The sequence below is a fragment of the Phoxinus phoxinus genome (assembly GCF_949152265.1).
Source record: "Phoxinus phoxinus genome assembly, chromosome: 6".
Taxonomy (NCBI): Eukaryota; Metazoa; Chordata; class Actinopteri; order Cypriniformes; family Leuciscidae; genus Phoxinus; species Phoxinus phoxinus.
Window position 1 is genome coordinate 26769786 of NC_136881.1, and position 16511 is coordinate 26786296.

Sequence of the window (16511 nt, forward strand, 5' to 3'; positions counted from 1 at the left end):
CTGCTAAGATTTTAACGCACAACCATCTGTAGGGTTTTTAGAGAAAGGTCTGAAAAAGAGAAAATATCCAGTGAGCGGCAGAAAATTCCTTGTTAATGCTAGAGGTCAGAGGAGAATGGCCAGACTGGTTCGAGCTGATGGAAAGGCAAATAACCACTTGTTACAACCGACCAAGGTATGTAGAAGATCATCTCTGAATGCACAGCACATCGAACCTTGAAGCAGATGGGCTACAGCAGCAGAAGACCACACTCAGTTAAGAAAGAACAGGAAACTGAGGCTACAATTCGCATGGGCTCACCAAAATAGGACAATAAAAGATTGGAAAAACTTTGCCTGGTCTGATAAGTCTCGATTTCTGCAGCAACATTCAGATGGTAGGGTCAGAATTTGCCGTAAACATCCTGCCTTGTATCAACGGTTCAGGCTGCTGGTGGTGGTGTAATGGTGTGGGGGATGTTTTCTCTGCACTTTTGGGCCCCTTAGTACCAATTGAGCTGAGTGTTGTTGCTGACCACGTCCATCCCTTTATGACTACACTGTACACATCTTCTGATAGCTACTTCCAGCAGGATAACGCACCATGTCACAATGCTCAAGTCATCTCAAACTTGTTTCTTGCACAGGACAGTGAGTTCACTTTACTCAAATGGACTCCACAGTCACCAGATCTCAATCCAATAGAGCACCTTTGGGATGTGCTGGAATGGGAGATTCGCGTCATGGATCTGCAGCCGACAAATCTGCAACAACTGAGTGATGCTATCATGTCAATATGGACCAAAATCTCTGAAGAATGTTTACAGAATCTTGCTGAATCTATGCCATGAAGAATTAAGGCAGCCCTAAAGGCAAAAAGAGGTCCAACTCACTACTATCAAGGTGTACCTAATAAAGTTGCCAGTGAGAGTATATGTGGTGGTTGTAAACAGCTTCTATGGTTTTCACATTGATAACAAAAGTATTTTGCAAACATAGTGCAGTTCAAAACAACATGACATTGTGAATTGAGACTCTAGTGTGATTTTTAGCATTTTGGTTTTCCAAATGTTACAAACACATTTACATCATTGCATCTTTGATAAAAGATAATCATTACTTTGCAATTTTAGTTTTGTTAGACAAAATAAGAATCAACATTATAGTTTCCTGCAACAGACACTAGATAAGTTTCAGGTTGTTGGCCCAAATTGTGTGTGTTCTGATTTGAAACCATGTGTGGAAAATGGGAGAAATGAGAAGTAGAATCTGCTCCTCTCAGTTCTCTTTTCTTGTGTTTTTAGTTTTGGATGGAGAAATGCAGAAGCAATGTGCCATTTGCAAGTGTGAGCTGCTTTCAATCCTTAAGTTTAAGAGAAGTGCTTTACTAAGGCCCTTTCAAAATTTTAGTCTTTGATATTTGTATGCTTATAATTGGTTGTACAACAGAATTATATATATATATATATATATATATATATATATATATATATATATATATATATATATATATATATATATATATATGGTTACTTCCATCATTGGAAGGTTTGTCTTGACAAACTTTGCTTTACAAGTTGTTGTTTATTTCTGTCATGTTTTTAAGTGCTAGCAAGTTGGAGTCATGTGGTTCGTAATACAAAGACATTAGGAAAACCATTAATGCTGAGGCCAGCAAAGGGCTTTCAAGCACAAAGTTTGTTTGCACTGTTCTTATTCCATTACGATGCATCTGAGATCACAGAGCAAGAAAGACTAGTTCGGGAAGGCAAATGTTAGTCAAAGACATGATTATGTGTAAACCAGTTTAATGCCAGCCTGTGGTGTTAATGATGTTGTTTTCCACATTTCTAACAGTGTGGATATGTTTTATATCACAAAGTATGATGTCAAAACAAATCTGACGCTTTACCTATTTAATTGATCATCCCTAAAGTCCCGCCAGCAAAACTGACCGTTGGTGACTGAATGTAGGCATGTCAAGCTTCACGAGACACCCGACAAAAGCTCAGAAATTTCAACTATGCAAATGAGCGGTGAATTTCGAGACCGGGCAGAGTTCCGGAGCAATTTCACGTGTTATGTGTGTTTGTATTATGTACGCATCTATGGTGGAAACAAATTTCCTCTCGAGGATAAATAAAATCTATCTATCTATCTATCTATCTATCTATCTATCTATCTATCTATCTATCTATAAAAACTATACAAGTTTTAGGGCTGGACGATATGATGATGGTGTATATAATATTTATGAGTGATCACCCAGATTTAGACCTACCTATATTGTATTTATGTAAAGCGTTCACAGGCAAATTTGCTTTATGTATTTCCCCGGCGTCGAAATCAGGCACATATAAATGTCAGGAAACACGATTTCTGGCTGCATTTCAATATGGGTCATAGGTCATTGGATCTTTGGTAAGTTGAAAGGAACACTATATCAAGTCCAACCTTTAGTTTAAACTGATTATAGTTTGTTTTACTCGCGTTTTCGCAGTTTCACCTATTAAATCCAGTCACCCAGCAGCTCTTTTGCCACTCAGTCCGGCTGAGGGGGGCGTGTTCGGGCAGAAAAGTGACGTCAATGCATTCCCTCTATAGAATGATATTCTACAGCATCATTATAGAATTAGGAATCCAGGCTGTTTTCTAGTTTCATGCTGTCCCTAGTAAAAAAGAAAGTGAGAGAGAGAGAGTGAGTTGGATGGTGAACAAACAAGTGGCAGGTGTGACCCAACCTGGGCTTTGCCCTGACATGTAGCTGACAGCGTATTCTCGGCAGAAAGGCATCCCGACACACCCCTCTTTATGCTGGAGCATTTCAACTGCGACATATGCATACTTGCATATGCTCTCATAACTTCTGTTATTTCTGTGAACAACCTGATACCATACACTTCCTCTTATCTCCCACATCTGTCTGTAAAGAGGTCCAGGTTTGAGTACAGGTCGTAACCATCATGTTAACAAAATCCCACAAGCCGACACCCTGACCACATGCCACTGCCAATATTAACCGCACATATACGTCATTGTATCTGCTGGAGGTCACTCATGTGATGTTCTGTTAGATTACATTGGTGTTTAATGCAAAATCACCTTTGTTCTGCCAGTCAAAATTCAATAAATGAATCCGCTTTGCATGTGGCTTGGTTAGCACTTGCGATCCTGATTACTGTGTACAGAATGACCTAAAGACAAGACTGTAGCATGAGGAGATGGATGGGAATGAGACTTGAGAGGATGATGTCATGCAAAGAGCTATTAGATGGCGAGGGGGAGGTGCCCACATGTGTGTCTTCATGTGTTCAGGTCTGGACAGGCCAGTTCTATTATTATACACTTAGCCGTCATCCCGTCGGTTAATAGCCTTTAAACCCAAACACACAGGGCTGTTTCCTCATGTCTGGTAAAAAAAAAGAGCTGGTCTGGTTAGATTCAGTCTCATAAAAGCGTGACCAAGGAAAACAAGTGAATTATTGATTAAAGATGCACCGATGCTAAATTTCTCCACCAATACAGATAGCCGATTATTCCGAATTATTTCTGCCTCTTAACGAAAATAAAATCTGTTCCATCTCATTTGGTGCATTACTATAACATTAGAGGTTAAAATTAAGACCAGAGCCCAAAGTATTTTATTTATTTTCAGATATATTTACACTTAAAAACTGAAATGTTTTTCATTTGTACTGCACATAAGGTAGTTTTCATAAACAAATGTATTTCAAACATGCATAGATAATTAACAGTAAGTAAGCTTTTCTATAGTGTTTTTTTATAGCTAGCTAACTGTGAACATTGGATAACTTTTCTCGGGTAAATGCAACATTAATTGATTGTTCACAAGCTGTTTTATTGACGTCTTTCGCAGTTGAAACCGATTGAGCGATTGCATGAGACATGTTATATTTCGTTAAGTTGTACTTTATCTTTCAACATACCTTTTGATGTTCATGCATGTTTTTTCATACTATAACTTGTATTAAGAGAATAAAAACGCCATTTTTTGTTTGAGTTTTATGATAAAATACACAAAATCTGAAACCTGAGACTTTGTTTCGTATTTATAGCTGTAACCTAATTGTGCAGCCCTACTGCAGGGTGATTATCATTGATTTACTTAAGTTACTTAAAGCTAGAGTAGGTAATGTTGGAGAGCTAGCCAGATTTGAAAGTGGCACCTCTTCTAAGCTCCGCCCCCTCCTGTCAGTGCTCCGTCCAAAGCTACGCCCCCCCACAAACATGAACGCGCAATCGCGCATCCACATTTGGAGTCAGCTGCATGTACCTACCAGTGATGCGCGGGTTGATCCAAAATGAGCGGGTGCCTGCGCCCGCGGTTACGAGTCATCCAAAAATATTTTTAATGATATTCGGGTCGCGGTCGGTCGGGTCGTTTACCTTTGTAATTTATATAGTACTAGACACAATGTTCTATGAAATACATAGGTCTACACTTTATTGTCTGAATGCGCGAGGATGACGCACGAGCAGTCTGCAGATGAAAGTGGGAAATCCTTATTTACCTTTTGAATGTTGAGCGCGTTATTAACTTTTGAATAAAAGCTGACGCGTTTCCCAACGCGTTGAACTGAGCAATGCCATTGTGCCATTTTAATAGGCTACTTTTAAACGCATATAGCTCAGTAATGTCAGTTTTATGTATCCTATTTGCTGAGAGGGGGCGGGATTTTTGTTGGTAAAGTCCGGGGAGAGACGCACACGTCGATTAGGCTGGATAAACACATGCAGCATCTTAATTGTTAAGAAAATGAAACGAAATAAATGAATAAATCAAGCCTTTATTACAAAACACTAGGCTATATCATATAGCATTTACGAAAAATGCGCACCCCTAGTTCCTCCGTCTATGGCCCATGACGCGATGAGCATTTACTATGCTACTTTAAAAAACGCGGGTCGGGTACAATATTTTCTTTCTTTTTTTTTGCGGTCCGAGTTGCGGGCGGGTTAGTTGAAAACGTCGGTCGGGTGCGGGTTGTTTATACATTACCCGCGCATCACTGCTGTGCACGCAGTGGTGCTCGGGCACGAGACATGAAGGCATCTGATTGGTTCTTTACATTCGCACCGAATGGCAGTGATTGGTCAGAGTTTTTACTGTCCTACAGCTGCTACAGAGGTCAGATTTGTTTCATTCCTTTTTCTGAACACATAATGTATTGACTACTATCAGAATGGAAGGACCATTTCACCCAGTATAAAAAAAAAATGTTTCTGAACAGGATTACCAACCCTACCTTTAATAGCAGGTGCATAAGTATCAAGTGTTTGAATAGTTGTTGAAAAAATTCCACAAATCAAACAACAATATTATAATTATTTATTTTTCAAAATATATTTTTTAATGTTATTAATCAGAGATGATTTAAAGTCTGCTTTATCAGAATTTATGTTTCTCAGCATGTAACTTTTGCATTTCTCATAGCTCCCCTGTAAAGTGCACACCATGGGTCTATGTGTGTTTTGAGCACACACACGGCGTACGGCGCTCATCACTGTACAGTCAGGATGGAGTGGCTTTGGCAGGCAGATGCTAGCATGTCACGGTTATTCCGTCTCGGAACGATCTCACACTTACAAATGATCCAACTGTCAGTTCTCACACACTCTCCAGCTCTGGTCTCCTTAGAGACCACTGATCTAATTTGTTCGCTAGAATACTGAACCATCTCAACATACTGGTGGGTGATGTTTTCTGGATTGAGTTTTAGTTGAGTTAAAAAAAAACTTAAAGTGCAAAGGAAGCAGATTGTCACATTCTGAATTTTGCCTAAACTTGATTAAACAATCTAGGCTCATTAGAAATATGTACCTTGCTTTTTTGCAAAACTCGTATCAAAAGCGTACCTTTACATTTGACTGCAGTTTCCATCTGAAAGAAACATTAGAAGCAGTAAAACAATAGCCTGTATTACTTTCCATACAAATTATGAAAAAAAGGTGCAGATTATATCTTGATGAAGGTTTGTTTTTGCTTGGTTCTTTGCATAATCGTTTGCTACCATATGAATACATGATTTGTAAACTAATACTTTCATCAATCCATATGGCTTTTTCTAAACCTGGGACAGCATTGCATAATTTGCAACGAGAAGCACTTGGTACAAGTCCCATGAAACAAATCATAAGTACATGATCTACTAAAAGACTCATAGACGCAAACTAAAATTCCATGGTAACTTCAGCAAATGCATAACCAGCAAATTTGCTTTTGTTAATACTATATCTTTAGTGTAGGTGGTATGTTATTTTCAAACGCAAAAAAGCATTTACTTTTTATTGCCGCTCACAAGACATTTCATTTACGAACTGCCACGATACGTACAAACACCAACATTATGAAATGTTGCCAAATTCAAATCATCTGTTGTGGTTTATTAAGACTGAACACACTATTTGCACCATGCACTCACTGGCCATTTCATTTGGAAAAATGTTGCTAAAGGTGCATAGAGAAATATAATATCATTTTGCAGTTATGTCATCACAGGAACAAATTTCCAATGAACCTGGGTTATGATTCAATTATCTTTACTAATCTGCAGTCCAAGTTACTTGTTTTATGGACTAGTCCGCTAACATATTTATCTGCAGCCAGCGTAACATGGCCTCTTCTATTTTGTTTGTTGTTTCTGAGTGATGGTTTCATTTTCTCGCATTAATGATCAACAGTCAAAGACACATTTGATCAATTCTGCAAACATTATTTTTGACTTCTCAATGCTGCAAATGACCAGTCAAAACCATGTATTCCAGAGAGACATGTAATACTTTTCAATCCCAATGAAGAGAACTGTAGGAGAGGATGTTGTGGAGTGAGGAAGCACAAACACTTTGCATGTCTACATGCTTTTGAAAGCCCAATCTGATTTTGCACCTCATCTAAAATGCAGTGCAGGGTAATGCACTTGGAATATCAGAAGCTTGTGGTCTCGCATTGCTTGGCATTTTTTCGGAACATTTCTTTCTGTTCCTGTACGGTTTCTGCGCCTGATTACGTCAATTATCCGCAGAGAGACTGACCAGTGAGTGATTCAGTTCGGATGGCATTCCCCTATAGTTTGGCCCTCAATGGTATCTCTGTTAAGTCAAGACAGTGACACTGTGGCCCTATGCCTCTGTATGCATCACACTTGCGTGCGCGCGCGCGTGTGTGTGTCTGTGTGTGTGTGTTTGAGGCAGACAGCTGCTGCCACACTTGGAGGGGCCTCTTCAATTTCGTCCCACCCTGTACTCACTCCCTCTCCCTCCTTATACACAAACACATTCATTTTACTTCTCTTGGAGCTGAAGGACTTTCGAGAAGAGGACTAAATGACCCGCGCTTGGAACTCAGAAGTGTAAGGGAATATTACAAAAGGGTCAGTTTGGATGTCTTCAGGATTTAAAGGTGACCAGCTGTGGCCGCCCTGTTGTTCTTTGGGAAACCGAGCATCTCACGTGCGCTCCTCCTTAGATCAGTCTTCATCTGAGAGTCTGGGTTTATGTGCTTCTGCTGGCTTTCTGACATTAAACAATATGGAACAGACACTCACAACAGGTGGCTAAACACTACGCTCCCTGCGCTGCATTCAGGAGACTCAAGGTAGGATTGACGTATCACCAAACCAAAGTAGCATGGCTGGATTGGTGTCGTGTGGGAGTGTTATTGTCTGAAATGAGGACATCTTACTTTACTGACAAAGGAGAGTATGTCAGCTAGCTACCAGCGTAAAAGTGAGAGAGGGAATGATATAGTTATTGCACAAATGGAAGAGTAGTGTTTATGGCTCCCTCAACTTGGCCACTTTCCTCCAAAAATGAAGACATTTCTCTACCGAAATGAAAAAAAGGCTGACATTTCTATCCCCTTCAGATTTCTCTGCAGCTGCCAGAAGAAACTGTTTTAATCTATTCTTGAACTTCTATTTATTTAAAGATTTTACCCTGGCCAGGACAGAGTAAAGTTTACTTTTTTTAGGGGTCAGTTATAAGATTGTCCAATACTCAACAATGTTAGTAATGAAATACAAATCTAGTTTAAAATGAATATGCCAATACTTGGTTTAAAATATTGAAAAAACAATGAAAAACTTTTATACCATTTTCGATTAAATATTTGAATTGAATGACTCATATTACATGTCATGTGGTGTAACTATGACTTTTAAAATTATAAAAATGTTCCCTAAATGTTAATTACATTTTCAAAACCATTTTTCAACTTTTCAGTGTAAGAATATATTAATTAATTTTTTTAGAGGATTGTACCACTTGACATTTCACGACCAAGTTTGCTATGTCATAAGGAGATTTAATTATCAGATGTTTTAAGACACTTACTGACCTTTGCACTCTACAGGCGTCCTCTCTATGTCATTTCCTGTTTTATTTTGCCTGCATTTTTCTGTACATTGGTTGCACCACATGATTTGGAGGACAAATGTTTAAATGATTATAATACAACATATTCAACGAAATAATAACAGGAAGATTATGCTATTAAGAATTTCATTCTTTTGTTGAGTTAGGGTATCATTCCAGTTCTTGACACCACCTTGATTTTTTACTTTGTCAAGAACATAGATATATTCAAATGAATTTAACTTTAAAAAAAGTTTTTCATCATAAAAGGTGTATTCAAGCCATTGTATGGATGAATTGCATTTATGATGTCTTAATGTTTAAAGTAGATTTAAAAAATAAAAAATAAAAATGATTTTGGACCAAAAATAATTTAACTGACACTTAAATAGTATTTTATTGATTTATACAATTTTCTGTCTTATTTAGTTGGTTTTAAACTTATCAGTGGTGTTCTTGTTTGACTCTAGTTCTGCTGAATGTTCACGGTTCACTGACACAGTTCTCTGGAAGATCTTGTGTTCCGCCTGTGTCGCTGTACCCACGTAAGATGATCCATGTGACAGGTTAGCCGGGGCTCTCTTCTGCTAGTAAACATACACATGCACACACTATCTGTGTAATTTGAGCTGTGAGTGCTTTGTTTTGAAGCGGCGTGTAGAATCTAAGAGGCCTTTGTGTGGGTTTAACTTCAGCAGAGGAACAAAGCTAAAGATGTTAATTGTATGACTTGTTCTATCACACTCCTTCTGACACATTTTTACCTTTTATTGTTTATTCTGGATTCTTTATTGCAATCAGAATGTTCTGCAGAGTGAAACCGTCTCAGCCTGAGACTGTTGAGCTGTCTAAACTTAATATGGGTGGCATGATGCTCGGATGATACTTCACTGGAAAATGTAGGTCACGTCACACAATTAGGTCTATCATGCTGATCAGTTGTTGAGTGTCATGTTGTGTGTGCGTTTGGTTTGACGTGGCGGGGCTGTTGCCGTGCAGTGGGGTGATATCCAGAGGGCCAGAGCTTGGCTGTCTAACAAAGAGAACCCTGTGGATGAAAAAACAGCTGAGAGGGGGTGAGAGAGGGGGTAAAGTACAGCATTGTTAATCCCCTCCAAACCTGATGGTAAAAAATAAACAACAACACAGATTGAGCATTCCTGGCAGTCTGGCGGCTTAATGACAGAAGCCATTGATTTCTTTTTTTTCTTTTTCTCAGGGTTATTTTTTTTTTAAATCTTGCTTAAGACAGTGTGGTCTGTTGATGTTTAAGGGCAACACTTTTTTTCATGCATTTCAAACTTTTTCTTATATTGTAGTAGATATACTAGGATTGTGCACAAGTAATTAATCAAGCACTTTTTCTGCACCACTAATTGATTAACTAGTTACAACACTTCAAGTCCTGCAAACTGATTTTCTTTTGCTCCTTTGACTGTCATTTGTAATTATTAAATGTACTTTACTTTAAATGTACTCATCTACATCTCTTTACAGATAACATACATGTTGTGATGTGATGCCATTATTTTTTATTAATTTATTGTAAATTAAATAAAAATACATATATACAATATATACGTATATACATAAAAAATTAATATACACACACACACACACACACACACACACACACACACACACACACACACACACACACACACACACACACACACACACACACACACACACACACACACACACACACACACACACACACACACACGTAATCAATTACTTATTTATTTGATGGAAAGGACTGGACTGGACTGAATTACTCAATGCGTAATTCCAGAGTACTATTTTATTAATAATTTATGAATATTATTTTTAACTTTATCAATAACTTTTTCTTCTGGCTTATCATTACTATTCTATTCTTTTCGTTTTCACATAATGTTGCCCTCTTTTGTTTTGTTACAACCATGTTTTACATCCACCCATCTGATAGATGGATTCATGTAGGCTAGTTTTCAAAGACCCCATCACTTTTTCACTGTCCGTGACATTTTGAACTGTTTTTTTATGTAAAACATGCATTTGCATTTTCCCATCATTTAAAATGAGGGGGGAAAAACAGGCATATTAAGCTGTAATTATCTATTTCCTCTCTTAGCATAAGTGTTTTGCAGGCTTTTGGGTGGTGTTATAATAAAATATGTCTGCAGAGAGTTTAGCCAGTATCTCCAGGCAGAGTTTTGTGTGGATTCTTGCCAGACTGAGTCGTTCAGATCCCACGGTCGCCACTGCATGCGGCTAGATCAACAGGATCAGGTGTCACAAAAAGACCTATAATGACTTCTAAGACTGAAACATCTCACAATGCTTTTCCTGCAGTTAGTTGGTGTTCATTTGGTACAGTTCTCATATATTAAATTTGCATAACAACATGCTTATTCTAGAGAGACCAGTGTGAATGACTGTTTGTAGATGGTGGATATGTTAAACAGTCTATAAACTCCGTCATGTTGGTCTGTTTAATACATGTTTGGATAGTATGAGGAGGAAACAAACCAGAAGAGTGGGAAAAATCACAATGGTCAATATGGCCGCTGTAAAATAAAAGTTATGACTTAAAATAGTTAAAATAGCCTTTTTGATTTACAGTTATGGATTTAGCAGAGTCTTTTATTCAAACCGTTACCAAGATGGCTGTCGATTGAACTGACTTGCCTCAACAGTACAGTAATGAAATTGGTCAGGAGAACCATTCAACGGCTTCTCCATCCAGACATGGTAGTACATGCAGCGTAATTTAAATGGTTCTCCTCTCTCCTTTCAGGCATGGAAGAAGCGATGGTTTGTTCTGCGCAGTGGCAGGCTGACAGGAGACCCAGACGTGCTGGAATATTACAAGAATGACCATGCCAAGAAGCCCATCCGTGTGATAGATCTGAACCTGTGCGAGCAGGTGGACGCCGGTCTTACCTTCAACAAGAAGGACCTGGAGCACAGCTTCATCTTTGACATCAAGACTATCGACCGGATCTTTTACCTGGTGGCAGACACTGAAGAGGAGATGAACAAGTGGGTGCGCTGCATCTGTGATATCTGTGGCTTCAACCCCACTGATACGGAAGGTAAATCATGCAAACGCACACCAGAGATATCTAGGGATTATAATTATAAGGATTTTAATTATGATTTCAAACAGTTCCATTTAACAATGCTTTAGTACTTATGAGGAAGATATGCTATATATTAAAAAAAAAATTGTCCAAGCTGTCCCTTTCATGATGGGCCATACATTTTCAATAAGTGACAGATTTGGACTTTAGACAGCCAGTCAAGCACATTCACTTTACGGTGTAGAGTGTCTGAGAAACCACTCTGTTGTAGCACGTGTAAAATGAGGCCTGGCATTGTCTTCCAACATACCAACATACTCCTCCATGTCAATGGTGCCTTCACACATATGCACATACATCACCCATGCTGTTTGTACTGATGCACCCCCATACCATGACAGATGTTTGCTTTTGCACCTGTCGCTGATGAAAGTATGGATGGTCCCTTTCGTATTTGGGACTGAGAACTCAATGTCATTTTTTTGTCAGTGACAGAGAAAACTCTGATTGGCTGTTCAATTCAATTCAGTGAATGAGTCCGTACACGAGAATAGTACCAAAACAGTGAGCAAAGTTTTCAAGACAGTACAGACAGAAGGCTGTTCTAATTTACGTCATCTTACCTGAGTGTTCCTGGGCGAAAATTTTAATAATAACATGAGCCGAGTGGATATCATGATTGATATTCAAAACGGTATGCACGTGCTGCTTTATTTACGGTTTGTGTATCTGCAGCCTGCAGTGTCGGTTTCCCTTTTTGAATGACGAATTTAGACAGATATATCTGCAGATATCTCATTTAGACGCAGGCGCAGAACGCGCATGTTAGCTGGCAGTCGGCTGTAGTCCTTTCAGTGTGTTCAAGCACAGCTTTTTCAGCGCTAGTTTTTGGTATCGGTTTGGTGTGTCCCTACCTAAAAAGAAGCTGAAACGTGGACTCATCTGACCCCAGCACATATTTTCATTGTCCTTAAGACCATCTGATGTGAGCTCGGGCCCAGAGAACTTGGTGGCATCTCTGCATATAATTGATGTACAGTTTTCTCTTTGCATAACAGTGATTCAAGTTGTATTTCTTGATGCAACGACTGACTGTTAAGTGGCAATGCTTTTACAAAGTACTCCTGAGCCCATGTGGCTATTTTTTTAAAGCTGCAGTATTCAACTTTTGGCGCTCTAGTGGTTATTAAACAAAACTGCATGCATCTTGCGGGAGAACATTGTAGCCGGCGTTACTTCTCTCTGTTTATGTCTATGACGAGTCACGCAGGTGCTGGGGTACTCCGCAGAGGTGGCCACCCGACCGGTCTAAAATAGTCAGAATATAAACACTTATTATAGCTGTACCATAGTGATTCAGGATAAGACAAAAAACACGGTTTGGAAAATAGATTCATGATGTACTCTTGTAAATTTTGAACATTAATAAAGTTACGTAGTGCAGCTTTAACAGTAGCATGATGGGTTCATCTTTTCACTTTTATTTTGCCTCAACTTTTTTTGGAGTGTGTTGCAGCAATCAAAATCAAAATTTGTTTATATTTACAAAATACAATTAAGTTGGCCAGTGAAAACATTGACTTATGTCAAGGTTCAAGAGAATTCACTCATCCCAGATTATTGATTTTACTGTGTTTTACAAAATGTCCCACATTTTCTGGAATTGGGGTTGGACTAAAAGAGTTAAAAATATTTTTTTAAAGAAAAATCTTATTGATGGATTCATGCACTCCTAGGCCCTGTTGGCATAATGGTCATTCACTGTTCAATGCAGATACAAGATCGAAGTGCCAGAGCCTAAAGTGTCCCCCTAAAAATGATTCATTGTAGGATCTCAGGTCTCCATCAGCTCAGCTGCATTGATCTCAGATGCTGTCAGCTCACTGTGGCCTTCTTTAGAAGTGATGTGAAGTCCTGAAGTTTGTGAATGCTGTTGTGGTAAATTCTGCTCATGTTGGTCTCTTCTGAGGAAGTGATAATATTTGAGCCACTGCCTGGTTCAGAAAACATTTGTGGTTGTACATCTGGCCTTCACCGTTTTGTGAATTTCTACTTGTTTAAAGGATAGATAGTCGAGAGAAGACAGGACATTTTGGAAAGAAGGAGACGTGGTGTAACGATTCATAAAAATGAGTTTAATGCGTACGGTTTGGGAATGTTTTCATTCCAGTGGGGGAAAATCCAAACATAAAATTGCTTATTTTACAATAGAATTATTGCTCTCCCATTCTATTAAACTGTCATTTTGGTGAGCATTATTTGTGCCGGTGCTCCTTCTTTGAAGTCTGCATTTTTTAAAACTTTCTGTCAGAATGAGTCTATGTAAATTGGAAACACGAATTTCTGACATTTATAGGAGCACAAGGTGCAAGTTACTGCTATACAGTGCAAATGACTCTTAACATGAACTCTTTAACAGCATCAGGAACAAATTGTGTTGTGGTTGTTGTTGAGACAGTCTTGTTGAATATTGTAAAGATAAGATCTAGTTTTGTTGCAGTGATTGTGTACACTTTTATGGGCTGCTATTCATTCTTTCAAGTCCACAAAATATGTGTAAATTACAGATAAATTAAAGTGGAAATGAAGCAGTCTGTCAAGTTTACAATACAAAAAAAAAAAATGAATGTAACCATTGTAAAGAAATTGGGATGTAATAGGAGCTTTTGGAGCAATGGTGCCGCCATCTTGCAATAACACAGCGCGTGACGTCACTGGGTTGGTTGTCTTCGCTGAAATAAATAAATATAGTATGTTTCTTAGAGTGAAAAAATAAAATAAAAATTGCACCGTGTAAACCCATCTTAATAAGCATTTCTTTACTTTTTGAACACACTATTGTTCTCAAATGGTGAAAGACAAACTTAAAAGGACTGTTGAGCCCATAATAAGACATAGCTTACGCATTTGGGCCGATACGGCAAAATCTATAAGAAAACATTCCTTTTTCATTAAAATGGTTACATTATCGTGTTTGTTATAAATATATATTATTAAAGTGGAAATCACTTTACTAAATAATGTAAACTCGACTGACTGCTTCATTTCCACTTTAAGGCATAGTGTGTGAATATTAATTTGGTCATGCATGTGTTTAGCTTGGTAACCTTTCTGTGAGCGTCAAGTTGAGTAGCTGAATTTTCCCTTCACCTGTAATTAGTTGTAATTATACAATTGAAAAACAATTCTAGGTAACAATTTATTTTACAGTGTGCTTGTTACACGTTATATGTAGTTATTACTATTGTAATAACTATAAATTATGCATACTTATATGCAACTAACCATACAACAAACCTAATACTGACCTTAACCCTGTAGTAAGTACACGCAGTTCATTAACATTGCTCAGTACTTAAATGTATAATTACACTGTAACAAGGACACCTTAAAATAAAATGTATCCCAATTCGATTATGAATACAACTTTAAAATGTGTGTAGTTACTTAAGTAACGTTGACTAAAGTACTGTAGTCGTTTTATTTAGTATGCTCAATATGAATATTTTTTTTATATACATAAGTGCATTAAGGTTATATGGTAGTATTAATTTTTACTGTGGTTTAAAAAAGGTTTTGAGAATTAAGTCTGGTATGAGTCATATATATATATATATATATATATATATATATATATATATATATACATATACATGCATGCACACATACATACATGCATATATACAGTGGGGAGAACAAGTATTTGATACACTGCTGATTTTGCAGGTTTTCCTACTTACAAAGCATGTAGAGATCTGTAATTTGTACACTTCAACTGTGAGAAACGGAATCTAAAACAAAAATCCAGAAAAATAAAAATACGTGGCGCTTTTCTAAGCGGGTTAAAAAGGAATAGCACTGGGAGGACTTCGACTCGGCGCAGTAATATCATCACAGTAATATCAGGAGTGATGATATTACTGTGCCGAGTCGAAGTGCTCCCAGTGCTATTCCGCCATACATTATAATTATCCTTTTTAACCTGCTTAGAAAAGCGCCACGTTTTATTTTGTGTCACCATACTTGGTTGTGTAACTACTTGTGTAACTGAATTTAAATAGGAAAAACGTGGAGGTGTTTGGTCGCTTCTAACTTCATCTCTGTTTGGTCTCTAATGAATGAACTGGGCTAAGCTAAGTGCTATCAAAGTGTTGCGGCGCGCCAAAGCGAATAAGTGCACGCACTGAGACGAGAGAGAGGTATGTTGAACTTGTCTTAGTTAAAGTCCACATGATATCAAAATTGACCATATTTACTTTGTTTGCCTAAATTGATCGTTTTGAGGTGAACAATTCATCCATGCAAGTCAATCCACACAAAAACATTTTTTGGCTTCGTAATGAAGATTCAAAATCTGAAAATGCCCCTCCCTGATGACGTAGGTTTGACGGTTTTGGTGTCTGCTTAACATCCGTAACCACGCCCCTCCAACTGACAGTAGACAGGCTGAATGAAACACCTACTTTTCTAGATCCAATCAGGTGCTAGTTGGAAAAAAAAGCCACGCCCACTTTTTTTACTCATTTAGTATTCCGTTTCTCTCGGAAATATGTCACGACTCACAACACTGAGATAAAGTCGGTTGCAACTTCCGGTTCACGCGGACTTTAAGGGAATAACATAGTTTATTATGAAAAAAACGGTGGAATATCCCTTTAATAATGTTGTAAATGTGAGACACATTCTCATGCTCTTTTTTTTTTTTTTGCTATATTGATCATATATCAAATCAAGAAACCCAAACAGTTTCTGACATTTAATTTAGTCTGTTTTGAGACACACAGGGTTTTGCCATTATTAGCCACCAACCCTAAACAGGGTACTGAGATTGCAAATATGTCGGGGGGTTTTCCTGGGCTTGGATGATTCAGCAGCTAGCCTGACAAACAAGAGCGGGAGGGGGAGAAGAATGAGGGAAGGAGGAAAATGGGAAAAAAAGTGAAGAGACCGAAAGAGACAAAGTGGCCCTGACAGCCTTGAGCTGCCTGCACTTAGAGAGAGTCAAATCCAACCCAGTGAGTGAGTGGGTGTGTGTGGGTGTCAATGTGTGTGCGCACAAGTGGTGTGTTTGTGTGCATTTTACTGAATAAC

At 38.2% G+C, this 16511-nt stretch overlaps 1 protein-coding gene across 8 annotated transcripts in view; it reads left to right on the top strand.

Annotated features, from left to right (window-relative positions):
* The window catches only part of gab1 (GRB2-associated binding protein 1), a 71138-nt gene that overhangs the window by 33646 nt on the left and 20981 nt on the right, over window positions 1-16511 (top strand). For 5 of the 8 annotated variants that reach the window (XM_079615056.1, XM_079615057.1, XM_079615059.1 and 2 more), the window contains one exon: window positions 11135-11432. In XM_079615056.1, the coding sequence (XP_079471182.1) occupies window positions 11135-11432 (298 nt within the window). Of the gene's footprint in view, window positions 1-7278; window positions 7595-8822; window positions 8919-11134; window positions 11433-16511 lie in introns of those variants that run through there. The other 3 variants (XM_079615062.1, XM_079615060.1, XM_079615063.1) reach the window with 3 other exon arrangements.